Below are 26,948 nucleotides of genomic sequence, written 5' to 3' on the forward strand. Positions count from 1 at the left end.
TCAGGCTCCCTGCTCAGTGGGGAGCCTGCTTCTCCCTCTCCTTCTGCCTGCTACTCTGCCTGCTTGTGCTCTCTCTGTCAAATTAAAAAAAAATTAAAAGTTCTGGTATACAATAAGAGACAACTGAAATATCAGAATTTATGACATATTTCTTCTACTTTTTTGGTGTTTTCCAACTTTCAATGAATTTAGTGTAATTTTGTGTTTTTTTCCTTTTTAAAAATAACACAAATTTTTTCACATTATAAAATTGATAATGCCCACTATAGACAAGTTTGAGAAATCAAAAAAGTACATATTTAGAGAAAAAAAATGTGTAATTCCCAGAGAACCACAGTTAACTTTTGGTACATATCCTTCCAGTATTCTATATATGAACACCCTGTAGTTCTCTCTATAAATGTACAATATATGCAGGTCCATGTATAGAAATATATTTTTCAAGAATGGTTAAAAAAGGGGCGCCTGGGTGGCTCAGTTGGATAGGCGACTGCCTTCAGCTCAGGTCATGATCCTGGAGTCCCGGGATCGAGTCCCGCATCGGGCTCCCTGCTCAGCGGGGAGTCTGCTTTTCCCTCTGACCCTCCCCCCCTCATGCTCTCTCTCTCAAATAAATAAATAAATAAAATATTTAAAAAAAAAAAAATGGTTAAAAAAAGGGGGGGTGGGGAGATGGGGTGGCTGGATGATGGACAGTGGGGAGGGTATGTGTTGTGGTGAGCGCTGGGTGTTATGTAAGACTGATGAATCACAGACCTGTACTCATGAAACAAATAATACATTATATGTTAATTAAAAAATAAAAAGGCCATGAACTTAATTTCAGAAATGAAGCCTGTTGATTTCACGTCATACACTTCCTGAGTAAGCGAAACCTTTGCTGGGTTTCCCAACAGCAGGCTATGATTACCCGTGAGTTCCCCTGACATGAGAAACTGACAAGGGATCAGAGACAATGGAACATAATAGGCATATGCCAGGAGGAGGGAGCCGAGCCAGGAGTCCACTGAAGTGATCCAAATGAGATACGATGAGGCCTGAACTAAGACACTGGTAATGAGGGCAGAGAGAGGAAGGCTAGAGATGAGAGATACCAGGGAAGTGGAAGCAGTGGGATTTCTTATCCTGTCAGGGAGGAGAGCAAATGAGATTAGGGGAAAGAGGCTCCCTGGTATCTGTCCTGAGTGGTCAGTGCAACAGAAAACAGAGCAAAAAGAAGCAATCTGAATGTGAAGACCTAGGGGACATAGGAGAAGAGTTCATCAGGCTGGTGATTTCTTGAGGCATGAATTCTGGTTTTCTATCCTCAGTACCTGGCACATAGAAGGAATCCAGTAAGTGTTTGATAAATGAATATAAATGTCTGGAGCTCAGTGCAGGCATGTGGACAAGAGATTTAAAAGTCATCAATGCACAGGTGACAGCTGAAACCTTGTTAAGTGGATGAGATTGTTCAGGGAAAAGAACAGAGTGAGAAGAAACCAAAGCTGGCAGAATTCTAGGGAAATGCCTCACCTGTAAATGACATTTTTAACCAGTTCCATATCATCCCGGGAATCGCTCAAATGAAGCAAGGTTTTCAACTCCTCCTTCAGGATGAGCTTGTTCTGAGTCAATTTCTCTTCCATGTTTCTCAGATAGGTTGCTGGAAGAAAGCATGGTATAATGGTCATCACTCAGGCTGACTGGGACTATCAGGAATCTGACCTCAAGAAGAAGGGGACACTGGATCCTGGCACATTGCAAAGGGGCATTGAGAGGGGCTCATGACCACATAGCTCCCATCACTGGCTAGTCTCCTCAAGAACAGTGTCACAGAAGGTCTACGAAGCAAACTAGCTGTGCTACAGGCCAGAGGCCCACTCAAAACTTTCTAACATACAATCTCTGGGGGTAGGAACACAAGAATATGCAATCTGAACTACCTGGGTGATCCACACATTAAAGTTTAAGAACTCATGTACCAGAGGCTTACCTCAAAACTGTACCTATAGGTGACCCATTAGAAAAAAAAAAAAAAAAGTAACCAAGACATCCAAACCATCAATTGGCAGGGTACCTAGCAGGAAAAGTGAAAGGAAAATATGCAGTGAAGGTGGGTTTGCCCCAATGGCTGACCCACACAATTCAGGAATACTTCACATCTCTTTCATTTGGTTCAACTCTACCACTCATTTATCTTGGTCTCCCTACTCAGTTGTTAGAAAGCATGACACAGAACTACATAATGCACAGGGGGTAAAAAAACTACCCTCTAAATAGCAGCAAACACTCTCTGTAACAGAATCATATCAAGGTGATTACGCTCTATCTCTGTTCCCTATCTTGTATTTGACTGACTATGGAGATAGTCAAACACCAAAAGGAAACACTGCTTCTTGGCATTAGGAAGGGACCAGATTCTCAGCAGAATGGGGGGTGAGATGCAAGGGCAGCATCAAAGAAGCATGTGAGCTGCCAATTAAAGTCTACAGGTTTTGCTCTAAGACCCAGAGCTTTGAAGGAAGGCTGCTTAAAGGAATGGTACAATACACATTAAAACACAAGATTGGGAAGCTGAGACAGACACTGTTCTCAATTTACAAGAAAAGAAGCCCCACTTGCTTTAAGTTAATGCTGTGGACCCTTCAATCGTTATTTGCAGAACCATATCATGGTTGAAGGTTTTACAGATGGAAAGACCTGGGCTTTGCCACTTGTATGCTATGGGGAGATGCTTGTTTGTGAGATTTGATTCCTCACGTGTAAAGTGAGGATCATGAGAGCTACCTCCTGGCGTATACTGAGATAATGTATGTTAAGCACTTAGCACAGGGCCTAGCACATAGTAACTGCCAGTAAATCATACACATTATTCTCATCTTCATTCTGTCACTTGTCAGATTTAAGTGAATTTATTCTGTTAACTATTTCTAATATAAAAAATTTTAATGGAATGACTTTGTATCTTATACTTTTTAATAACCTTTAAGAATCCAAAACTTCAAGAGACGTAATTTGCATTTTAAAACAAATAATCAAGATTTAAGTGCTCGTAACACAGGGAAGGCTAAGCTATGGTTCATGCCCTGAAAGAACTTAGTCTATTTGAGAAAACAAGATATATTTATACAAAGTATCTGAAAACAGTGATGGAGGGTGTGACATTTGACCAACTATACACATGATACAGAAAAAAGATATCAGGGTGGCAGAAGCAGACCAGGTATGGTTGAAGTGGAGAAGTACCAGAGAGAAAGGAAGGGGCTGGAGAAGGAAGGGGTTGGGAGAAACTCAGGAGAGGGGAGCATTCTTGGTATGAGAATCAGCATGAATAATATCACAGGATGGGGCGGGCGAGGGAGTGCTGAGGGGAGAACTGTGACTAGATTAACAGGAAATCATACTGAACTCCAGAAAGGGTAAGGTCCCACTATGGAGGAGCTAGGAAGTCAGGGAGGTGTGCACAATGTGGTATATGACAGAGGACCACTGTGGGTTTTTATAATGAAGAAATGTGGATGGGATTTTATAAATATCAATCGGACCATGGAGTAAACTGGCACTTATTATATTAATTGCCTTTCAGAACATATGCACAACTGTCACAGCCTTAGAATGACTATGACAATTGGATCTAACTAGAAAATGACACGAACCCTAATTCTGCCAATTTTACAAAGCCCCAAAAGGTAAACGGGTAAAAAGAAGACTGAGGTAAAATCCAGACTGAGTCTCCCATACTGAAGATGAACATATTCTCCCTCTCCCTCTCCCTTTTAAAGTTTATGTTCTCATTCCACAGGTGGTATAATGTAATAATATGATTAGTGGAGAGGTGAGGAAAGAGTGATTTCTGGAGGGCCAGAAGCAATAAGTGTTTTTTAGGTGCTCAGAAACATTTGACGGTGAGAGTAAGGAGATTTGAAAAAGTCAGTAGGGACAAACTAAACTGTTACTGAAAGAGAGGAGTCTTGTTACGTTTATAAAGGAATTTAAAGTACTGGAAAAAATGTGCAGGAGAGAGGGAATGAATTCAACAAGATTTCTCAGATGCTGAAAGGAGTAAGACCTAGGGTGGTGGTGTGTTTTCAGCTTTTTGTAATAAAAATATTCAAACATAGCCCAGAACAGAGAGAGAACATTATGCTCTCATGTGTCCATCACCCAGGCTCAACAATGACTAATATTTTGATAATTAAAAAAAAAAAATCTTTGTTTTAGCCTATTGATTTTTTCAGCCGAGGAGAAAAATATGAAAATGCATCACAGGGGGCACCTGGGTGGCTCAGTTGAGCTTCCGACTCTTGATTTCAGCTAAGGTCATGATCTCAGGGTCACTGGATCAAGTGAGCCCCTAGGCAGGCTCCATGCTCAGCAGGGAGTTCACTTGAGATTTTCTCCTCTCCTTCTGTCCCTCCTTCCCTTCCCCCCATCCTCACTCCCTCTCAAATATTAAAAAAAAAAAAAAAAGAGAAAGAAAAGAAAAGAAAATGCATCACACATGGGATGGTTTTGTTTCACTATATTTCACTTGGGTATATATATGTATGCATATACTGGAGATACTATGTAAAATATACTTTTTACTCAGAGGTGCATCAAAAATGTGAAAGCCAATCATCTCGAGCAGTTCTTCTCAGACTTTACTGTGCATATTAACAGTCCGGGGCTTCAAGTTTGGTATTTCTATGAAATTCCCAGCTGCTGCTGACCCATGATCCTTAGTTTGGGTGGCATGGATCTAGAGAGGACTGGTTCCAACACTAATTTTAGGATTTCTCTGGGATCCTGGGAAATGTGACAAGAGGAGAGTGGTAGACTCTGTAGTAGTAGAAAGTGAGATGAAAAGTACATTTAAAGGTAGTCTAGGAAATTAAGAATAATCCATGTCAATTTTTTCTCAGGGATAAGGAGAGAAAAAACTTGAATGACACATCAATGAAAGAATTAACAAAACAGATTCAATTACCTTTGGTGCCAGGAAGATGATACGCAATAGCCAACTTCTTATGCTGAAATTCTTTTAATTTCACAATATTATCTGTAAGTAGGTATCTTTTAGCTAAAAATCAAAGAAAAAAGTAAAATCATTTTCACTATCTTATACTTAGCAAAAACATGAGTAGAACTTGATTGCCTCTTTCTAATAACTGATCTTCACTTAACATAAATAATCCATCTGGACAGCTACAAATAAGTCACCCTGGTGGAAAAGTAAACATCTCTAAACTATCGGAAAATTCAAATTCTCAGCAAGTTTTGTTTTTGTGTGTGAAAGGAGCTCGTGATTAACTGTATGGAGACGGGTTGAGAGGAATCTGGGAAGTGAAAGACAAATATACATTCCCCATCTAGTTATGGGATTACAAGGGAATAAAAAAACAAAAAACAAAACTAAAGGTTACTGTTTAAACGTCAAACTGGTAGATCTAGTTTCGGTTTATCTAGGTGGAAGCACATAGGGTAGTGCAAACAGCTAGAGTGTGACCGTTGGAATTCCCGGTTCTACCATTTGTGAAATCAGGAGTTAAGGCCTCTCAGAATTGGGTTGTCGGTATCCTCATGATGTATCAGAAATCACTAACCACAGCTTAGTAGAAAGGATAAGTTTGGGAAACATTTCTTTTGGATGCTTGGCTGTGCACGGAGTGGAGCCTGGTCAAAGAATCATTCACTGAAGACCTCTCTGTACGGCAGTAACAGGTTACCAATAAAAAGTATTGTCTATTTACGAGGAGTCCAGAGATACGGTTACAGCAGGATTGTACTGTTGTGCTGCCTGAGTGCAAATCCCTCCTCTACCACTTTCCTCTCACCTTGGGCTAATTACTTGGTCTAGCTGTTTCCACCCCTGTAAATAGAGAAAAGAATGGGAACCTCTCTCACTGGGGGTTGTGAAGAGAAAAGGAATTAATATACGTAAAATGCATAGAGTAATACCTGACACCAAGTGTTAAGTATTTTATTATCACTCACCAGTATATTCAAATTTAATCATTTCCATAAAGTTATTAAGGGACAATTTTACAAATGAAGAAACCTGCACAAGGTCTTTCAGACTATTAGCGGCAGAGCTGGAGCGCCAAACTCAGAGTCTAAGACCTCTGCTACCAAATTGTGCAGAACAGTACACCCAAGGGGGAGAGATTTCCAGACAACAGCGTCGCCTCCTCTGAGGGACTACTACAGCCCCAAGGTCGAGACCCCAGCCCGGCTGTCCTTTCGTTCCCAGGCACACGGGTGTCCATGACACCCAGAGCCAGTGCTGCAAACGCACGCAACCAGAGGACGAAAGAGCAAGCTCGAACGCTCCAGGCCAGTGAGTGACTAAGGCGCTGTTATTTCCCAAGTGATGCCTGCTGAGGTGTTAAACTCCCTTCTTTCCCGTTCCTCCCCTCCTTCACGACCAGAGGCCGCGGATACCTCCGAGAGGGCAGCAGCAGCACGTGGAGCCTGAGCCTCCCACCCGGGGATACACCGAACTCCGCAGCGCCTGCAGCACGTCGTGTTTCGGCAGCCGAATTGCGGCAGCCATGCTGTCCCGGGCCACACCAAGTACGGGAGCCGGGGAGGGGGGCGGAGCGTCGGCCTAGGACCCCACCCCTTCCTCTGCCCGCAATCCCCGGACGTTCATCCTCTTGGTATGCTCCAAGATGGCAGCTCTCATACTGAGCCGCTGCTTCCTTCTGGCGCGGAAAGTGCCTCTGCCTCCGCTCTCTCTGGCAGGTTGGTGGCTGTTCTGCTTTTGTGGGGCTACTTCTTTAGTCACCTGATAACTCTTCCTTAAGTGAAGGGAGCTGTGGGCTTTCAACAGGACAAGAAATGCTTCTGGGATCTAGTTGCTAACCATTTGGAGCGTTGGGTAGTACAGAAAGGGGAAGTATGGCCTCGGACCCGTCTCCTTACCCAAAATAGTGCCTGCCCGTCCAGAGGTGTGCAGAGTAGATGAAGTTATGGCATGAGGTCTTTTGCATATGATTTGCAGGGTTTGTGTGTTAGGGTCTCTTTCCTGCCATTGAAGAGTCCAAATGTGCCCACTTGAGAGCTAGGAAGTTTTCCTCCCTGCTTAAATGTCTTTGGAGGGGCGTCCTAAACCTACTCCTCACCACCTCACAATTGGAGACCTTTGATCTCCACTTGGGATAAGAATTTCAGTGCTAATTTCTCATTATCTGATGACCTGGGGCACAACTTTTGAGTGACCTTTCTATGCCACAGTTTTCCACGTGTAGAGCCAATAGGTACTTCTGAAGTATAGTTAGTTGACCCTTGAACAACTCAGGGGTTAGAGGCATGATCCCAGGCAGTTGAAAAATTGTGTTTGACTCCCCCCAAACTTAAGCATACTGTTGACCTTACCCGTAACAAACAGTCCATTAACACTTATTTTTTATGTTTTATGTAATTGTATAGTGTATTCTTCACAGTAAAGTGAGCTACGGAAAATGTTACTAAAATCTTTAGTAAAGATTTAGTAAATCTAGAAGACTATACTGTATTTATTGAAAAAAAATCTGTGTAAGGGGACCTCTGCAGTTCAAAGTGGTATTATTCAAGGGTCAACTGTACTTGGATATTTGAGTAAACGGCACCTCACTCAAAATGTTTTTGATGGATCTGCTGATAAAGACTTAGAAAAAGTTGACATTTATACAAGCTAAATCCTGATAGGTGTATGATTATATGACTAAAATGCAGTAATCACAATTGATGTTTCCACTGCCCGTTATCTTCTCTTTCCAGCATACCCTGTAGCTCCTATTAAAAACCAACGCTTACACTGTTGTTCACAGTTCTTTAGGAACAGCTATTAAGTATCAACTCAAAACCTCATTGTTGGCCACCAGGTTTTCTGAAGATTAACTGGTTGACCTAGCAGGTGAAAATGTTTAGTGCCACACATTAGGTAAAGCAGTATGTACAGTACCTGGCGTCTCAATAAGAATTAGCTGCTGTACCTGTTTGCTAGCGTGCTTAATTATGGCTCTTAGTAAATGCTTTTCAATTTACACAAGACCTTGAATTGTGTATCAGGGAGACTATCATGGTTGCATAGTGTTTGAGGCAATCATTCTAACAAGGGAATGGATATTAGATAAGGGTGAATTGAATTTCCAGTTAGCATTTTGTTCTCCACTGGTGAACTTGTAGTCAGATATACCTGTGTTGTTACATCGTGGTAGCTATTAGCTACATGTGGCTATTGAAATTAGTTAAAATAAGAAATTCAGGTTTTTTAGTCACACTGACCACATTTTAAGTGTTCAGTAGAGACCTGTAGTTAGTGGCTACAGTTGCACAGCTCAGAATTGATCATTTCCATCATTAGGTTCTATTGAATAAGCACTAGGTTAGACCACAGAAGAAAGGAGTCTGGAAATCAGGAACTGGAAGCTATAAGGCAAGTAATAGAAGTATGCCGGATAGTGCATTAAGGACCATCCCGGATTTGACAATGCAGATAAGGTGATTGACTTTTAAGTCAGCATAACATCTTGAGCCATTACAGGATAAGAGAGGGGAAAATGTACTTGGTACAAACTAGAAAAGTGATTTAAAGTTATGAAGAGAGTAGAGAAAGCAAATATATTGGGACCTATTACATAGTGAACATTTGAGTAGGCACTTAACATGCCCTCATTTCAACTATGATACAAGGTAGGTAATATTTCTCTATTTTACATATGATGAAAGCGGCTCAGAGACTATGCAACTTGCCCAGGTTTCATACCATTTATTAGCCAGGCAAGGATTCCAGCTGCAGACTTTGTGACTCTAGAGCATATCTGTGTCGACAATCACTGCTTTTCTTTGGATGGAAAACATGTTTGGAGACATTGGTCTGAAGGCCAAAATAACTATAAAATGAGTAAGTATGTAGAGCCAATCACTTTTCACTAAACTTTGAAATTCTGGTCTTCGGAGGTAGCTTTTCTGGAATTAAATAGAGAAAATATTTTTTATGGTGGAGAGTTTTATCTTAGAGAATATGGTTGCCGCCAAAGCTAACTGGCTGAAGGATAGCCAAGTTCAAGAAAGGTTTATATGTACTGTTGGGTGGCATTTGCAGAGTGGGATTATTCAGACTCAGACCTGAAACTGGGAGGCTGTTGTTGTTTTATCCACTTACTACTTCAATGTGGTCTGAGGAGTAACATCGTATCACGTGGAAAATTGTTAGAAATAGAGTCTCTGTCCCCACTGAAGACCTACTGAATCAGAACCTTCACTTTATCAAGGTTCACATACACATTAAAGTTTAAGAAACTGTTTTAGATTTTCCACTTTACCATTGTTCACCCAATTTAACATTCTGTCTGACTTCATAGGAAATCTTTGATTCTAATGTTAATATACAGACCTTCCAACTACTATACAGAAATGCAAAGATTTTTTTAAATGACGTCATTTGTAAAGTATCAAAAAGATAAACATCTTGCTTTAAAAGGCTTACAGAAATGGAATGTTTGTCTTTCTTAAGGTGTAGTAATTTCCTATTGCTGTTGTAACAAATTACCACAAATTAGGTGGTTTAAAACAATACAAGTATTATGGTACAGCTCTGTAGGTCAGAGGTCTGACAATAGGGTCTGGCTGTGCTAAATTCAAGGTGTTGAAAAAGATGGGTTTCCTTCAGGAATCTCTAGGGGAAAATCTGTTTCCATGTCTTTTCCCTCTTCGAGAGACCCCTTACATTCCTTGGCTGATGCTCCCCTTTTTCAAACATCTTGAACATGAGCAAGTCAAGGCCTTATATCACCCCATCCTTCACACATCATAGTGTTGCAGGATTTTTTTTCTCCGTCTGTGCCCACGGTTCTTGGTCACGCCACTTCGAAGTATGAAGAGGGAGACCAGACAGTAGTGGGTGGAGAAGCAAGGTTTACTGAACGATAGCAAAGTGATAGCACAAGCTCCCAAGGAGGGAGGGGACCCAAAGGGGTTGCCGCCGGAGTTTCTAAGTCTAGGGCTTTTTATGAGCTTGTTGGTGGGCTGTTTCAATCTGATTAACGCTCCCTGCACCTGTCATCCAATCAGATTTTTGTCACCTGTCTATCATATGGGAAAGGGTGGAGGGCTCCTTCCTGGGCGGTGTAAATCTTTTTAAGGATGGTTTCCTCTTAGGGCGGGGGCGGGGGCGGGGGCTTGTCCCTGCCTGCCTGCCTTCCAATTACCCTTCATCAGCAGTACCTGTCTTCCCCCTTTTTCACTTTTAAAGACCTTGTGACTACATTGGGCTCACCTGGATAACCCACTACAATCGCCTCATTTTAACATCATTGGTGATCTTAACCTCAATCCCCTTTAGCTGTGTACCCTAACATGTTCACAGGTTCTGGAGATTAAGACATGGACGTCTTTTGGAGGGTCATTTTTCTGCCTACCAGACTTGGCCACTCATTCCTACATTTATCATTGGTTTCTATTGGTCTAGGAAAATTTGCTATTTGCCAAATTTAAATTCTTTGTCCTTAAACCCTTTTGTTCTATACTCAGTGGAAATGGAAAGTGATTACTGGTTACTTTCTTATAAAGCAAACATTAAAAAGTTCATGTATATAAGGGTTGCTGGGTTTACCTTTTGTAGATTTACTGGTCTTCATTTGTTTTTTGTTTTCAGTTCATGTGATCGCCCTTGAACAACTGTACACAAAGGGCACTCTTGGACTCCTGTCTTTCCCCACCAGTACCTCCCCTGCCTTTTTGTCTTCCAATTAGAAACTCTTTGAACATTGACCTTCATAATTGTCTTTTCTGACTCCAGAATAGGAAAGGGTGATTTCTTATGCTAGAAGCAGAAATAGAGAATAAGTAAGAAATTATAATAATAATAGAGAATAAGTCACTGGTATCCTGATGTATATAGCTTAATAGTCCTTAGCTCATGCTCACATAGAGAAGAGCTGCTCTTGTTTCCCACAGAAAGGAGACACCTTCCTGGTTTTAGAAATTGGAATTCAGTTTGCATAGAAATACTGCTATAAATTATGAATGGATTAGGTGAATTTATTCTTTTGGTTCTATGTAAGAACAAGCAGCGACCTTAACTATCACCAAGGTCAGCTCCTTCATTTGTAACTGCAGGGTCTCTAGTTTTCTACCAACTGGTAAAATTCAGACCAAATCTCAGGTCTCCCACTCCTGACTTGTACAGCTACACAGCTAATGCCATTGGATTTTATTCATCCTTCTTGGCAGATGTAGAAATGTAACTAACAATTTATAACATTGTTTCTATGAAAAATGTGTGCTTTGAAAAAAATCTATGAAAAACGTTTCTATGAAAAGGTATTATGCCAAACATCTAATTTTTTTTTAATAATACACTTGAAGTGTAGGCACTTTTTAATGGTTATTATTTCTTTAAAAATCTCTTAGTTCCTCTTTGAGACAGTCTTTGGAAGCTTTTCCATATTACTGCATCATTGCTTAAGCTTTAGGCCTCGAATTTAGCATATTATTCTAGTAAAATTTTGACCTGTAATTACGGTAAGGGAGGGTGACTCCTTTTAATTAAGGTAATTAAGGTAACTCCCACGCTGCCGCTGTCGCATTATGGACTGTGTGTTACGTTTAGATACTTATCTGCCATTCCTTCCTTTTTTTTCTTGTAAATAGCTTTATTGAGATACAATTCACATATCATTACAATTCACCCATTTCAATAATTCAGTGCAGTGGGGTTTTTTTAAATATATATATATACACACAGTGTTGCACAATCATCACCTTAGCACATTTTTATCACCTCAAAAGACCCCTCATAGTCATTAGCAGTCACTCCCCATTTTCCTACAAGCTTTCCTGACTCCCTCCCCTCCAGTTCTAGGCAACCACTAATCTGCTGTTTCTATGGATTTGCCTATTATGGACATTTCATATAAATGTATGTGGCCTTTTGTGACTGGCTTCTTTTTCACTTAACATAAAGTTTTCAAGGTTCATCCATGTTGTAGCCTGTATTAGTACTTCATTTCTTTTTATTGCCAAATAATATTCTATGATAAGAATTTATCACATTTTGTTTATCTTTTTATTAATTGTTGGATATTTGCATTATTTTCACTTTCGGGCTATTATTAGTAATATTGCTATGACCATTTGTATACCAATTTCTGTGTGGATACATGATTTCATTTCTCCTGGGTATATACCTAGGAGTGAGATTGCCGGGTTGCATGGTAACTCCATGTTAATGATGTAGGAAAGACGTTAGGGTTCCAAGCCGAAGGCCAAGACAGAATTCTTGAGACGTCTTTGGTGCAAAAAGGTGCTTTCATTAAAGCTCGAGGACCAGAGGGCAGAAAGAGCTGCACTGGGGTCATGAGGAGTTGCCCATTATATACTTTCAAGCTGGGAGGGGTTAGGGATAATGTAAGCCTCCCAGGTATTTTGGAAACAAGGTTTCCAGGATCCTGAGGGGGGTAGCTATTGTTAGGAAAGGTCATTTATTACTGTTTAGTAAAAACTCAGTCCGAGACCCTTCAGATGTCTATCAATGGTTCATATACTTGGGGGATAATTGCCAACATGTATCCTGAGGGGTAGAGATAAAGGAAGTTTCCAAAGGAATTCTTATATGTGAAAGTAGACTTACAGGGACCTGGGGGTTGGGCTAAGATTGCCTTTTGTCCTTAGCAGAGTATCAACATAAAGGAAGTTGAATCCTTGGGGAATATCACTCTACCTGTTTCAAGGACTTGTCAATGGGCTGTAGGTAGTAAGGAAATTTAATAATTTTTCTTCTGTCTTTGTTTCCCACATCATTAACATTTTGAGGAACTGCCAAACTTTTCCAAAGTGGCTGCACCATTTTACATTGTCACCTACAATATATGAGGGTTCCAGTTTCTCTACATCTTTATCATCTTTATCTGTCTTTTTTATTATAGTCATTCTAGAGAGTATCAAGTTGTATTTCAGTGTATTTTGCATTTCCCTGATGGCAAATCATACTAAACATCTTTCCATGTACTTGTTGGCCATTTATCTGTGCGTTTTTGTTTTTAAGAAATGTCTCTTCAGATCCTTTGCCCATTTTTCAGTGGGTTGTCTTTTTAAATTTTGAGTTGTAAGTGCCATTTACATATTCTGGATATAAGTCCCTTATCAGGTAAGTAATTTGCAATATTTTCTCCATTCTGTGAGTTGGCATTTCACTTTCTTAATGGTGTCCTTTAAAACACAAAAAGTTCTAGTTTTGGTTAAGTTGCTGCTCATTCATTCCTTGAGCTTATGTTTATCGAGTATGGCCATATACCAGTCATTGTGCCAGGTTCTGGGAATACAGTTATACCATCTAGTGAGTTACCTCAACTCTGGCTTGTTAGGTTTCTCTTATTTACCAGTAGAGTGCTTGGTTACTGGGTAAGATACTCTTTGCTTTATGTGAAGTGAGGGTAAATATGCTGATCCAGGTCAGATGGAAATGTTTTTAGGGCTAATGATTATAAAGCATTCGATTAATGAGTTAATCAACAGTTCAGCAAGTATTTGGGTTATAAGAAGGAGTTCTAGGGCTCACTTAGGCTATAATGTAGGGGCAACAACTGGCTTCTAGTACTAAAGTTATAGGAACAAAATTACCAGCATTCTTACCTGTAACATTATTGTAGAAATTTTCAGTTTTTCTGTATCTTCTACTTGTTAAAGATGGAATGCATGTTGTCATGAACTGAATTATGAAGTCTGCAATATTGGTTATAGTATAATACTAGAATCTTTACATAACCTAGTACATTGAAAATATGACAAAGCTATGTTTAATAAGACATAAACTGAACCCGTTGTGAAGCCACACCTGTTAATAATTGACTTTTTTCCTCAGGTGAAAGAGGACTGCTTTCTGCAGCATATGTGGACAGCCATAAATGGGAAGCAAGAGAAAAAGAACATTGTCACCTCGGTAGGTACCTGTTGAGCTGTTAGATGTGTCATGTCATTCACTCTATATGTTTACCATCATGTTCGTATGATGTATTTATGAAATGATGCTTTTATGATGGTCCCATTCAGATAAGCACATTTTAAGTCTTACAAAGAATTAGATTATTATTTTACTTGTGGCAAAATCATTTTTGCTATCCTGCAAATTTCTATTTAATTTTTGCCTTGATTAGTCTCCCTAAATTATGTAAACAATTCTCTTCTTTCTTGTTTTTTGTCCATTTTAGTCATACAGTTAGTTACCATGCAGGTTGTCTCTTTTATATTATCTGCAGAGAAAAATATATTTTATATTTTCATGCTTTTTTATTGTAATTTCTTAACTTGTGGTCTTTAGAGCTCTTTCTGACTCTTTTTTTATTACCAGGTAATAGATTTGAAAGCAGTGTTATAATTTCATACAAACCATTTAGGAAAAATAGTTGGCTAACATCTTCTCAGGCAGTAGGCTCCTAATTATACTTCCCTTTCCTTGTTCTCTAGGTCATATTACACAGGTAGCAGCCTTTTCTAAAATAACAAGGCCTAGGGGCACCTGGGTGGCTCAGTCAGTTAAATGTTGACTCTAACTCTTGGTTTCAGTTGAGGTCATGATCTCAGGGTTGTGAGATCAAGCCCCACGTCTGGCTCTGCGCTCAGCATGGAGTCTGCTTTAGATTCTCTTTCCCTTTCCCTCCCCCTCTGCCGCTGTCCCCACTTGTGTTCTTGCTCTGTCTCTAAATAAATGAAATCTCTAAAAGAAGTCACTGACCCTATGAGCATTTTGTAGAAATATAAATACTTCATATATATAATATACATTATATGTAACATCATGAGGACATTGATAAAGTCAGATGATTGGTGATAGTTTTATGGGACTGATGTAATTTTTTGATCAATTCCAATGCTGATCTAATATTCTCCCCCAGATTTCTTTCTCTGCTTTTTTGGGCTTATGTTAAAGAATAAAGTCCCCCTGTGTTTATGGATTCTTCTAATAAGTGGGGGGAAGGAGGAGGGAGACATTCTTTTGTAGCTGTCTGTGATGGCCCAGCTTGGGGTGGGGAGGGCTTTCAAAGACTCATAATTTTCTCCCCTGATGATGTTACTGCAAGAGCAAAATTGGTTTGTATGTCCTGGAATGGCTATGTAGGCAGGGGCTAACCAAAGCAGAGGTGTGGAGAATCTGAAGGTAAGTAACTACATACTTGCACTGAAACGTAGAATCAGTGTGAATAGATAGAAGTGCAGATGGGTACAGATGTGGTATACTGGCAAGGTCCAATACCAGGAATGGCATTATCATATGGGACACTGTTTAATTCACAAAATGGTGAACACTCTTGGTAAAGTTCTGAACAAGTCTAATTACTGTCTTCAGTTTACATGGTAGTTGCATCTATGGAAAATTCAGCTTATTTTCAAATTTCGCCCAAAAAAGTACTTTGCCTTTGTTTATATGTAAAATGGAGTTAGTTCTGTCCATTATCAACAGATTGATTTTTTTTTATTCATGTTAATGTCTGCCATGTCATAGATGCCATGGTACATGGGGCAAATATTTTAACTTTTTATTTGTAAATAATTTTAAACTTACAAAAACTTGTAAGAATAATACAAAAAGAGCATCTATGTACTCTTTGCCCAGGTTCACCAGTTGTCATCATTTTGACCCTTTTGTTTTTGCTTTCTCATTCTCTACACACACATTTTTTTTTAACCATTTGAGAGTTTGTTACATATGTTATAGCCCGTTAAGCTGAGTGCTTTGGTGTACACTACCTGACATTTTTTAAGAAGCCAGTCCCTTTTTTTAATAGAATATTCTTCTTTTGGGATTTGTTTTGTATTTCTTCATAATTAGATTCAAGGAAGGGTCCCCTGGCCAGAATATTGTCAATAATGTTGTGTCCTTCTCAGGATGTCTTCTCATCTGGAGACACCCAATGTCCATCTGCCCTCACTGGTGAGGTTAACTTTGATCACCCAGTCAAGTGTGTGTGATTTTTTCTCTGGAGAGTTACTGTTTTTCTCCCTTGTGACTAATGGGCAATCTGTGGAGAGATACTTTAGTATCATGCCACTGTCCTGCTGCTGATTGAAAGTTTCCCCCTAAGTTTAGTATCCATTTAGCTTCTTGCCTGAAGCAATCTTTACTATGGTAGTTGCAAAATGATGGTTTTCCAATTCGTTAATACCTCCACATTTAGTAATTAGTACTCAATATTCTAATGTAAGTAGGAGCCTTCCGTTCCCTCCATTTCTTTCTCTGTTATTATCAGTATGATCTCGTGGATTGTGGATTCCTCTTTTTCTTTTAATGATTCCTTACCATCCTTGTTATTTGGGTGGTCACATTCAGTGTTGGCTGGTAGAAGTCCTTTCAGCCTGACTCCCAGTTTTCCATCTTGTATCTTTCCTGCTCTAGCCCTGGAATCAACTATTTCTCCAAGGAGTCCTGGTTCCTTTTAGTAAGGAATGGTATTAGAAACCAAGATCTGTGCACAAGTTGTCCTCTTGCTACTGTGGAGTTTTTGCTTCTTGGCCTATTCAGTGGCTAGAACTAGGAAAAATAAGTATACATAGCCACATAAACATATATGCACACACATGCATATAAGCTTACGTGTACATATTTTACAAATAATGAATTCATGCTGAAACCTCCAATTCCAGTTCATCCCCACAGAGCTCCTTGCCTTTTCTAGGCCATATTTGTATCAGCCTTCTATACCGAAAACTCTGGCCCCCAACAAGGACAATGTTTTGATGTGTTGGACAGTCTCTGCATTGCAAGTTATCTAATTTTCCTGTCTTCTGCTCATTCAGTACTCCCTGCAGTCATTGTGATAGTCAGAAAACACCCCCATATTTCTAGTTGCCCTCTGGGGCCATTAGTACTCCTTTTGGGAATCACTGTTCCAGTGATGAAACCAACATGGACTCCATTGATTATATTGCAAAGCGTGTTCTGATATGCCATGCATGAACTGTAAGAAAAGTGCTGTGGAAGTGCAGAGAAGAAAATGAAGAATTTCAGGAAAGCTATTATTAACGCCTTCCTAGGCATGAAGGGAAAATTAGAAAAGACCATTATATTTGGTGCCTTGGTATAGGATATAGTCAGCTCTTTGTTATTAGGGGACAGATTTACAGGAACTTTTACATAGATCCTGAATAAGCAGAAGCTGTTTGCCAAAGAATGAGTAAAGTAAGTCTGCAATAAATAAAATATCAAATGTAGGTGACTGTCTTTGTTAAGATTAGTATACTTGGAAAAGCGTTAACAGCTGCCATTTACTGAAGACTACCCTCCTTGAATACCCTCTGTACATCCTGAATCCCTATGCAGTCAGAATTTTTTCCTCACCCTGTATTCTTACAGCACTTTATACCATCGTTGTGCCGTTTGGTGTGGCGAAAAGTCTGCCCTTGGGGGTAGACATCTGGATGTGAGCCTTAGTTAAGCCAGCTTTCAGAAACTATGTCATTTAACCTTGTTCCTGTAGCCATAAATTAGGGATGATGATAATGCCTGCTTCAGTTCATACCCTACCATATAATAGGTGCTCCAGAAATGTGGAATGAACGAATTTCTAGGCCCCTTGATTCTACCCCTATATAAAAGATTAGGGTATGAGGTAAGGTTTGGAAACTCAAACTGCTTGGGGGAAAAAGAGGCTCTTTGAGACAGTATTTTTTTTCTGCTGTGTAATAAAATAAAATGTCATTAAAACTTTCGCACCCATGTGATAGTACTGCATGTATTCCCTAACTCTTGAGTGTTTGGGTTGAGATGTGTGTCCTGAGAATTCAGGCACCCGCCTGGGGCTGCATCCCGAGGATCGTGCAGTAGGTGGCAGCGCCGCTTCTGCCCAGACCGCTGCGCAGCCTTTGGAACCTGGCGTTTGGGTGCGGACCTTTCCGGAAGCCGCCCCCGTAAGCGCTTGCGCGGAGTGCTGCCCTTAGCATGTGGAGCGCTGTGATTGGGCGCTGCGACCTGGTGCGGGCTCGCTGATTGGGGGAAGGAGGAGGGGCGATATGAGGCTTTTGCTCCGCGCGTCTCCATTGGAGGGCGTGGGGTGGAGTGGAGCGGGGTGGGAGAGGGAAGATGCCTGGGCGTGGGTGTGGGGCTTCGGCTTCCATCTGCTTAACTGATTTCGCCTCCACGCGGAGTACTTGCGGGGGAGGTGTTCGGTGTTTTCTCTGATGGGCGTGAGGCTCTGGTGCCTCCTGTACAGTCTCATTAGTGGTTTTCTGTTAGAGCCTTGGGGCGGGCTAATAGGGATCTGTCCAGCTCCCAGTATGAGGGTAATTTATTGCTACGGAGCTCTTTGATTAAAACCGGGAGTGCTATTTAGTACCTGCACTGCATTTTAGGGATCAAGCAGGCCATGAATGCAGGGCAGGTCCTCGGACATAAGAGTCAAAGGCAACCTTCATCCCTTGCTAGTTCTGTTGTAAGCACTTCATAGGTGCCGTCCCATTTACTGCTCACAACAGCCAGCTAACGCAGCTGCTGCTATTCCCCCTTATGGATGAGGAAACTGAGGCCATATTCTGACACTTATTTAGGGCCATTGCCTTTATGCTGAAAAACAGCGTTCTCAGTGATTGCTGTAGTACCTTCACTTCTACCATAGTGCCTTCCCTTGCACTGAAGAGTGGATTTCTTGCTTTTTAAAAAATACATTTTGGTTGCAGAATAATATATACAGAAACGTGCATAAATCATAATGTGTAGATTGATGAACCAAGTAAACTAATGTAAGAAATGTAAGAAATAAAACATTCCTCCCACTCAAGAAGCCCTTATTGTGGCTCGCATTTTCTCCTTAAAGGTAACCATTATCCTGACTTCTAACATCATGGGTAAAATTTTTAAAAAATGTTTTATAATGGAAAATGTAAACATACAAAAGTAGAGTAATTGAAATGTGGAATCCCCTGTACCCATCATCTGGCTTCAACAGTTACCAGCTCATGGCTAATCTTTACTTCATCTCTAATTCTACTCCCCATCCTGATCCTTTGGTTTATTTTGAGGCAAATCCCAGATAGTATGTAATTTCACCCATAAATATTTTAACATATATGTCTCAAAGGTATGGGTATTTTTAATACCATTATCATACCTAAAATTTTAATAATTATTTAAATATGAAAGATACAGTCAGTGTTCAAATTACCTGGATACTCTTATAAATCTTTTTAATGGTTTGGTTGAATCAGGATGCATATAAGGTCCATACAGTGCAATTCATTTTATTCTCCCCTTGCCTCTTTTAAAATATTTTTTATAGAAACATACAAAAGTCGAGAGAATGGTATAATGAATCCTCCTGTATACTGTCACCTGGCTCCAGCAATTACCAATTCCTTCCTAGTCTCTTGTTTCATCAATCCCCTTTCCCATCACCTGATTACTTTTTAACAAATCTTTGTTAGCAGATCATTTTATGTGTATTTTTACATGTACCCCTAAAAGATAGGATTTTTAAAAAAATATACCATTCTCATTTTTAAAAATTAGTCATTCCTTAACATTAAATATGCCATCAATGTTTACATTTCCCCAGATGTCTTGTAAGTTTTTTTTTTAATTTAGTTTCTTGAAATGGGACCCAGATAAGGTTCATACATTGTAATGTGTTGAGATGTCTCTTAATTATTTTTTAATCTGTAAGTTTCTCTCTTGTAATTTATTTGTTGAGGAAAACAGGTCTTTTGTCTGAGAGTTTCCCACATTCTGGATTTGCTGTTTTCATCCTTATGGTGGTGTTTAACATGTTCCTCTATCTTCCATATGCCCTATAAAGCTGGCAGTTAGATCAGACCCTGATCAGATTCAGGGTTTCTTTTTTGTTTTTCTTTTGGCATGACTACTTCATAGGAAGTATTGTTTACTTTTATCAGGAGGTACACAGCATTTGGTTATTCCTCTGTGATATTAAAGGCCATTCATGATCATTGCTTATATATCTATTATTTCATTAGGAGCTGCAGAATGTTACTATTTTAATTCTATCATTTCTTCCTCATTTATTACTGAGAAAATTTTTTACAAGATTTTTTTTTCATCAGCAGTTTAGTTATCCTGAGATACAGTTTTTATGAAGAGGCAGCTTTCAAGATAATCCTACCATCCTACCATCCTCCTACCATACTCCAAAAAATGATCAATGAGGATATATTTTTTTTAAATACCGTTATGAACTCCTGGATTTAAGCATTCCACACATTTTAATCCATTACGGTTGATGTGTTTATTGAAAGGGCCTTAGTTCTCCAATTGGGCTTTTTATAGAACCCTAGGATTCTTGGGCTTTCCAACTCAAGTCAGAAGATTGCCGTTTTAGACTGTTTCTGTACTAGGCTTCCCTTTGGTTAAAATAAACACTGAATTAAAGCATTGTTTCTGAAATTCCTCCACTAACCACGCAGATCTATTGAGGAGGTACAGGGTGCAAGTTAACAGCATTAGCCAGTTAGCAGCTTTTTAATTACAGACTAGGGCCCACAGTGAATAGGACTAAGGAGAAAACCATTTGGGGGAACTGAGTAGGGTGCCAGTAGGAGGGAAGGCCTGATGAGGAAGCTGCCTGCATTCTATCAGAGGAAGTTCTCTCCCTTGGGTCACCTTGTTAGGGGTTGAGGGCCCTGGTGATGAGCTGAATTGGATTTCTGAGCCTTATTGAATTAAATATTTTATTTCTAATTTTTCAGATTATAAATAATTATAAAGTAAAGGACACCTTTTCGTTTTAGTTAATTTTTGTTTTTAAGAACTCCCTTTCCGAATTCAAAGAGAATTACACCATTGACACATTTGAATTCAGGTTGAAACTAAGCACTGTGGTCATTTCTTGCACTTCTCCCATTAGCTGAGGTTTGGTTTTGCTGTGTCATTTCAGCTGGGGTGGTCTTTGGCTTGTTGCAGTGATTTTTCAAATCTTGCTCTTGAAGCCTGACAAATTTTCTGAAACGTGCTTTTTCTAACTTGGTCAGTTCCATATTTGCATCTATATCTGACATATATTTATTAGGTTTCATATTTATCATCTGCTGGCAGTTCTAGAGATGGGTCTGAGTTGTGTACATCATCCTCCTTTAGTCTCATTTTCTTAGTATATACGTATATAAAGCTTGCCTTTAGATTTTCCTTTACTAGAACTATTTGTTTTAAAGCTTCTGGTGACAGATACATGGAAACCTAAATATCTTAAGTTCAGAATGGTTCCTAGGTTAGTTTTTCCTACTTCTTTCTGTTGCTTCTATACATATGTCATGTGTGCTTGTAGTTTTTCTTAAATGTGGGAAGGAAAAACATAGCTTCAGACTCTGTTTTCTGATCACTTCTTCTAGAGGGTACAATAATAACTTGTATCTAAGGGTGCCTGGGTGGCTCAGTCATTAAGCGTCTACCTTCGGCTCAGGTCATGATCCCAGGTCCTGGGATCAAGCCCCGCATCGGGCTCCCTGCTCAGCGGGAAGCCTGCTTCTCCCTCTCCCACTCCCCCTGCTTGTGTTCCCTCTCCGCTGTGTCTCTCTCTGTCAAATAAATAAATAAAATCTTAAAAAAAAAGATAACTTGTATCTAATTCTTTATTACATAAATTAGGTAAGGCACACAAATATTCTTAAGCCCGGAAAAAGTTTAGTGTTGATTCGGTAACAATGGTACACATTTACATAGAAATCATGAAAAGCCAAAACTATCTAATAATTTCTCGCCTAAAGCTCAGTCATATATTTGAATTTTTAAAAAATATTTTATTTAGGTGTTTTATTTTCCATCTTATTCCAGAAATGGAATTCCGTTTAATATCCTCTTCGAGCTTACGAGCAACATCCAAGGCTTACTTTGTGTTGCCTCCATAGTAGTTCTCAGACATAATTCATTCTCGGTCTTGTGAGGGTGCATCACAGTCTCTTGGGGGCTTTTGTTTAAAAATTTTTATTTCCCTGGTCTTACCTCAAGTCTACAGAATTAGAATCGCCCTCTGGGTGTGTGAAACTTAGGAATCTGAAGTTTTCAAGTTTTGCAGGTGATTCAGATCCTTAACCAGGTTTGTGAATGATTACACTCCTATACTTGGAATAGTGCAGGATCCTTAATAAAATCTTTTATGACCTTAGATCATCAGTGGTATTGTTTTCTTCAGACAAGAAGAGCATTTTATACTAGTATACATTTCATTTTCTGGACATACTTTCATGTTGTCTGTACAGCTTTACGTTTTGTTAGATGAAGATCCATTTTCCCATACAGCTTTTGTTGACCCAACCATCCTCTGCAGTATATATTCCTGAGGAGCTGAATGACAGGCAAGAAGGCATCTTCTTTGGCACATTTCTTTGAAGAAAAACTGGGCATCTGTAGGCCCCTCACTGAAACATGAAGTGTGATTTTGGCTGTTGAAGCTCATGGTCCAGAAGCCTGTGGCGCTGGCCCTCTGTAGGCCACAGCTGCCCCAGCTTTCCTGGCCATCCCTGCTCTGTGCAGTTTTCTGCCTCATTCATCACACCGACACTGTTGCATAAGGTGATTGGTCACATACAATATTTAGCAGCAAATCCCTCTCTGACTTCTAATATGCAAATATTATTCCTCTAATGCTGGCTCTGCAGCTGTTGCCTTTTTGAGGCCCCAACCAATTTCACTTGACTGATGATGTCTTGGTGTGAAGGATTAAAAGGGAATCTTGAGTTACCACAGTACAGAAGCCAACTCAATCGAGTGTTTATTGGAAAGATTTGGTATCGTGAGACCACTGTTTAATATCATCCTATTTACAATGTTAATTTGCCTTAACGTGAAGAGGTTTTTGGGACTTCTTTGTGTGTGTGTGTGTGTTAATGTTCTTTAATCACCTGGTATCAATCCCTTTAAGATAGTCATAAGAAATTACTTTTGCATCATATCAGGTTTTCAGCATTTTGTGTTGCTTTCCCACAGTAGCTACTGAGTCATTGAGAGCATTGCCCCAGGGAAAGGAAAGAGGAAAAAGTGGTTAAATGCACAGCAAAAAGTCTTCAACAGATACTTGACGATTGATTACCTCTGTCTTCTTTTTACTTGACACTAATTTCTTCTACCACGGAGTAAAAAAAACTTGGAAATTCAATTACTGCTTTCTCCTTCCTTCCTCTCATCCTTCCCTCCCTTTCTCTTTCCCTTCCTTTCTTCCTTTTATTCATTTTTTAAAGCTATTAAGTGCCTTTTATGAAAACTGTTCTAGGGACTGAGAATACATCAGTGAATTAAGTCCTTGCTTTCATGGACTTTACTTCTAAGTATAAAAGACAGAAAAAAACAAAAAACTTGTGTAGGCATTTGTAGGTCATAGAAAATATTTTGGATTTTATTCCACCGTATGATAGCAAGCTGTTGGCTGGTTAAGAAAAGTAAGTGGCAGGATCTGATTTATCTTTTAAAAGGCTTACTCAGACTGCTGTGTGGAGATTAGATTGTAAGGGTGGGGGCAGTAGTTAAGATGACTAGTTGGGAGGTGACAGGTTGGTAATGGTAGTGAAAAATAATATATTTATATTTCAAATCTAGAGCCCATAGGATTTGCTGACAGTTGGTTATAGAATGAAAAAGAACGGGCTTTAGGATAATGCCTAGGTTTTTGACCTGAATAAGCCAGAAAATGTAGTCGCCGTTTGCTGAGATGGGAAATGCTTGGGGAAAAGCAGGTTTGAGGGAAAAGTTGGAGAATTAAGAGAACATGCCATGTTTAGATATGTATTAGACACCCAAATGGAGATGTTACCTCTGCAGTTGGAAATACAAGTCTGAAGGTACAGGCAGAAGTCAGGGTAAGCATATACGTGTGGAGCGAATAATCTGTAGATGATGATTAAAGCTATGGGAGAGAGAGCGCATGAGATCACCCAGGGACTGAGCAGATGTATCAGGGAGGACTGTTTTGAGAACTCTTGCTACTGAGGGGAACAGAGCAAAGGAGAAGTAGCTGGAAGGAGATAATGAGGTCAAGGGAGATTTTTGTCATTTTCATTTGTTGTTTGTTTAATAAAGTTCATCCTTTGTTAAAAAATAGAAGGCAGGGTGTATGTGCACAGATCCTGGTAGCCTGGAAACTTGATGGTAGGAGGATAAAGTTCTCCTGATTGCTTCTATTTTATACTCAGGGAAATAAGACACAAAGTCATGAGCTGAGGGGAGGGGAGAAGGGGAAAGAGCATATTGTAAGTTTGAGAAGCAATGGGAAGGTGTGAAATAGTTCTTTTGGAGAGTATGTTGCTTAGTATTTCAGACTTTTAGACTCTGAGATAACAGTGTAATCTCAGGAATGCCAAGTATTTCTGTGGATATTTTGCTTAAAGGAACCAGAATAGGAATAGTTCTGTCCAAAAATCACTAAATGTAGATAGAGTGCTTCTCTGATTTGTTCAGAAAATATATAAAAGTCATTTGATAAATTCCAGCCTTTAAATTTTTGAATCGCTAATATAGCTCCCTGGTTCAAAATGCAAAAAGAATAAGCATGTAAGCAATGAAGTGTCTTCTTTCCTTGGGTCCCTACCGTCTAATTCCTTTCCCTGGAGTCTATCAATGATAAAACACTTCCTTGTGTTTCCTTCCAGAGATACTTTATTGATCCATTTTTTATTTTTATTTTTTTTTAAGTTGGCTCCACGCCCAGCTTGGAGTCCAACGCAGGGTTTGAACTCATGACCCTGAGATTGAGACCTGAGCTGAGATATTGATCTGTTTTTTAGAAGCTAAATATATGGTGGGATTTTTAAAATACTCCTTACTCCAATTAAATAAATCATTTTTGAAAATATTACTAATATTCCTTTATCCTCTTTATACAAAAATGATTTATAAAAAGAGCAAGAAAGAGCATCTGTTTTAATAGTGACTTTACAATGTTGGCAGCCATCTGGCAGGAGTTGTATCTGTTAGATTTTTCTTAAGAAATGTGTATATTTAACAAGGTTCTTTTTTCTTCTTTCTTCACAGCTGATCTAGCATCTTTAATGGATAAAACATATGAGAGAAAGTTGCCTGTTAGTTCTTTAACAATATCACGGGTAAGAAAACTTAAACATGTATATTTTCAAAGAAGGAGGACGAGAGGCTCTTTATATAGATGAGGCTGTGTAAATAAAGACTATCATTCATAGGAAATATTTCTCCAGAGTATGGTATGTTTTTGTAGTTACTAATAGATGTTTTGTAGTAACGTAGCAAATTTCTATAACTGAAATAAAAGGTAATAAATTTACCAGACTCTGGTATCAGTAATCGTTGTGTATCTGATTTATTTTTATTTTTCCAGAATATGATATTCTGTTCTGTGATATCATGATTTTTTTTAAGTTGGTACACCTTTCAAAGTAATAGTATTCATTTGTTAATATTGGAAGTAATTTTGATACTTGAGGAAGTCTATAAAAGAATGGAAATTGTTAATGTTAAATATGCAGTGCAGTGGAAGGGAGAATAATGTTAGGCTGGGAATCGGGAATAGGAATTGATAGTAACCATTACTGAACACTTTCTATGCCAGCCATTTTACTAGTTTCTCAACGTATATTATCTCTGTTACTTCTTACAGCAGCTATTTGCGATAAGCACTGTAAACTGCATTTTACGTGTAAGACTCAGACTGGTTGATAACTTTCTCAAGTTCACACAGTTCATAAGTAGAAACAGTGGGCTTCAAACCGAGATCTCTGTGACATCAAACTTCTTTTCTGTTGCCTCCCTCAAATAGATCTGATTTTTTCTTTATCATGAATTCACTTTGTGACATTATCTGTTGGGCCCCTCTCAGTCTCCTCATTTCCAGTGTGGGGTCAATAGTATCTCCCTCACAGGCTGATGCGATGCTAAAATGAAATCTTAGTTGTGAAAATTCTTTGTTGAAATTAATGGCACCATAAAATTCAAGATGAGGAAAAGTAAAGAGACTCATCCTTTTTAGTCGGGGTCCTTTCTTTCTCCCTCTTGATATTTTCCTTTTAGTAGGGAAATAGTTTTAACTAGGTCATAACCTAAATTGTATAGACTCATAATTTTCAGAGGGGAACTGAAAAGCCATTGCTCATCTCTTACATGATGGATAAAATTTCTGTATGCCATAATACCTGGTAATTTGTTTAAGCAGCACCTTAGAGCTTAACAGGCTTTCATGTACATTTTCTCACTGGGGCTTCACACTCTTCAGTGCAGGTGCCTTTATCTAGTTATGCAGATGGAGCAGCTAAGTTCCAGAGCGGCGGTGCCATCTGTCTCTGCCACACAGCAAGCAATCAGGAGAGCTAGTTCTCAACTTTAAGTCCTGTGTTTGAAGCGTATTTTCTCTGCTCCTTAATGAGATTTCTAAATAAAATCCTTAAGTCCTAGACATTTTTAGAAAGTCTCCCCCTTTTTACTCTCTCTTCCTCTTCATGAGGTTTTAATTATATTCACAACATGCATTTTCTCCTACTACATCCTTTTTGCCTGTGTTCTACTTTAGGGTAGAATCCATCCTTGGAATAATTATTTCTGTGTTTCTTTATTTTAGAGTTAAGGAGCACACACGGGATTTTATGGTTCAAAGGAAGACTTTGTTGGTGCAAGGATCACAGGTTGACTCTGAACCAGAGTAGGAAAAATGGTCATAAGGCTGCATTTTCTAAATTTAGATTTTCATCTCTTGGGCCATATTTTTTCAGCCATTAGAGACTTCATCCTTTCAACTATGTGTTCTCGTGTTTGGAACTTGGAACACAGAGAAAATATCAGGGTTTAAAGATAAAGGGAAAAACTGATAACTAATTATACACATAGTAGGAGGAGCTCTTTTTTGTTCTAAGCAAGTTTCATGTTTGGTTTTCAGTTTATCTAACCAAGGTTGATCTACACATAGAAAAAGAGAAGCCATTGTATATTCTTTGCATTAGTATAAAAGGGTTTCAAGGATGGAGTCATACCATGTGAACAGTGGTCCAATAAAATGAGTGTCTTATCTTTTTTAAGGTCAGTGTGTGAATTAGATCCAGTATATAGCATA

General features: G+C 39.2%; 2 protein-coding genes across 4 annotated transcripts in view; one reads left to right on the forward strand and one right to left on the reverse strand.

Moving 5' to 3' along the window:
* PTCD2 (pentatricopeptide repeat domain 2) overlaps positions 1–6,562 on the reverse strand; it is a 31,939-nt gene extending 25,377 nt beyond the window's left edge. Inside the window, exons 1-3 of one of the 2 annotated variants that reach the window (XM_078067212.1) lie at positions 6,406–6,562; positions 4,952–5,044; positions 1,516–1,645 (exon numbers count right to left, since the gene is read on the reverse strand). In XM_078067212.1, the coding sequence (XP_077923338.1) occupies positions 1,516–1,645; positions 4,952–5,044; positions 6,406–6,517 (335 nt within the window). In that variant the 5' untranslated portion in view covers positions 6,518–6,562. Of the gene's footprint in view, positions 1–1,515; positions 1,646–4,951; positions 5,045–6,405 lie in introns of those variants that run through there. The other variant, XM_078067213.1, reaches the window with a different exon arrangement.
* MRPS27 (mitochondrial ribosomal protein S27) overlaps positions 6,563–26,948 on the forward strand; it is a 99,179-nt gene continuing 78,793 nt past the window's right edge. For both annotated transcript variants that reach the window (XM_078067210.1, XM_078067211.1), the window contains exons 1-3: positions 6,563–6,708; positions 13,811–13,888; positions 24,908–24,978. In XM_078067210.1, the coding sequence (XP_077923336.1) occupies positions 6,636–6,708; positions 13,811–13,888; positions 24,908–24,978 (222 nt within the window). In that variant the 5' untranslated portion in view covers positions 6,563–6,635. The remainder of the gene's footprint in view (positions 6,709–13,810; positions 13,889–24,907; positions 24,979–26,948) is intronic.

Source organism: Halichoerus grypus, chromosome 2, assembly GCF_964656455.1.
Source record: "Halichoerus grypus chromosome 2, mHalGry1.hap1.1, whole genome shotgun sequence".
Classification (NCBI taxonomy): domain Eukaryota; kingdom Metazoa; phylum Chordata; class Mammalia; order Carnivora; family Phocidae; genus Halichoerus; species Halichoerus grypus.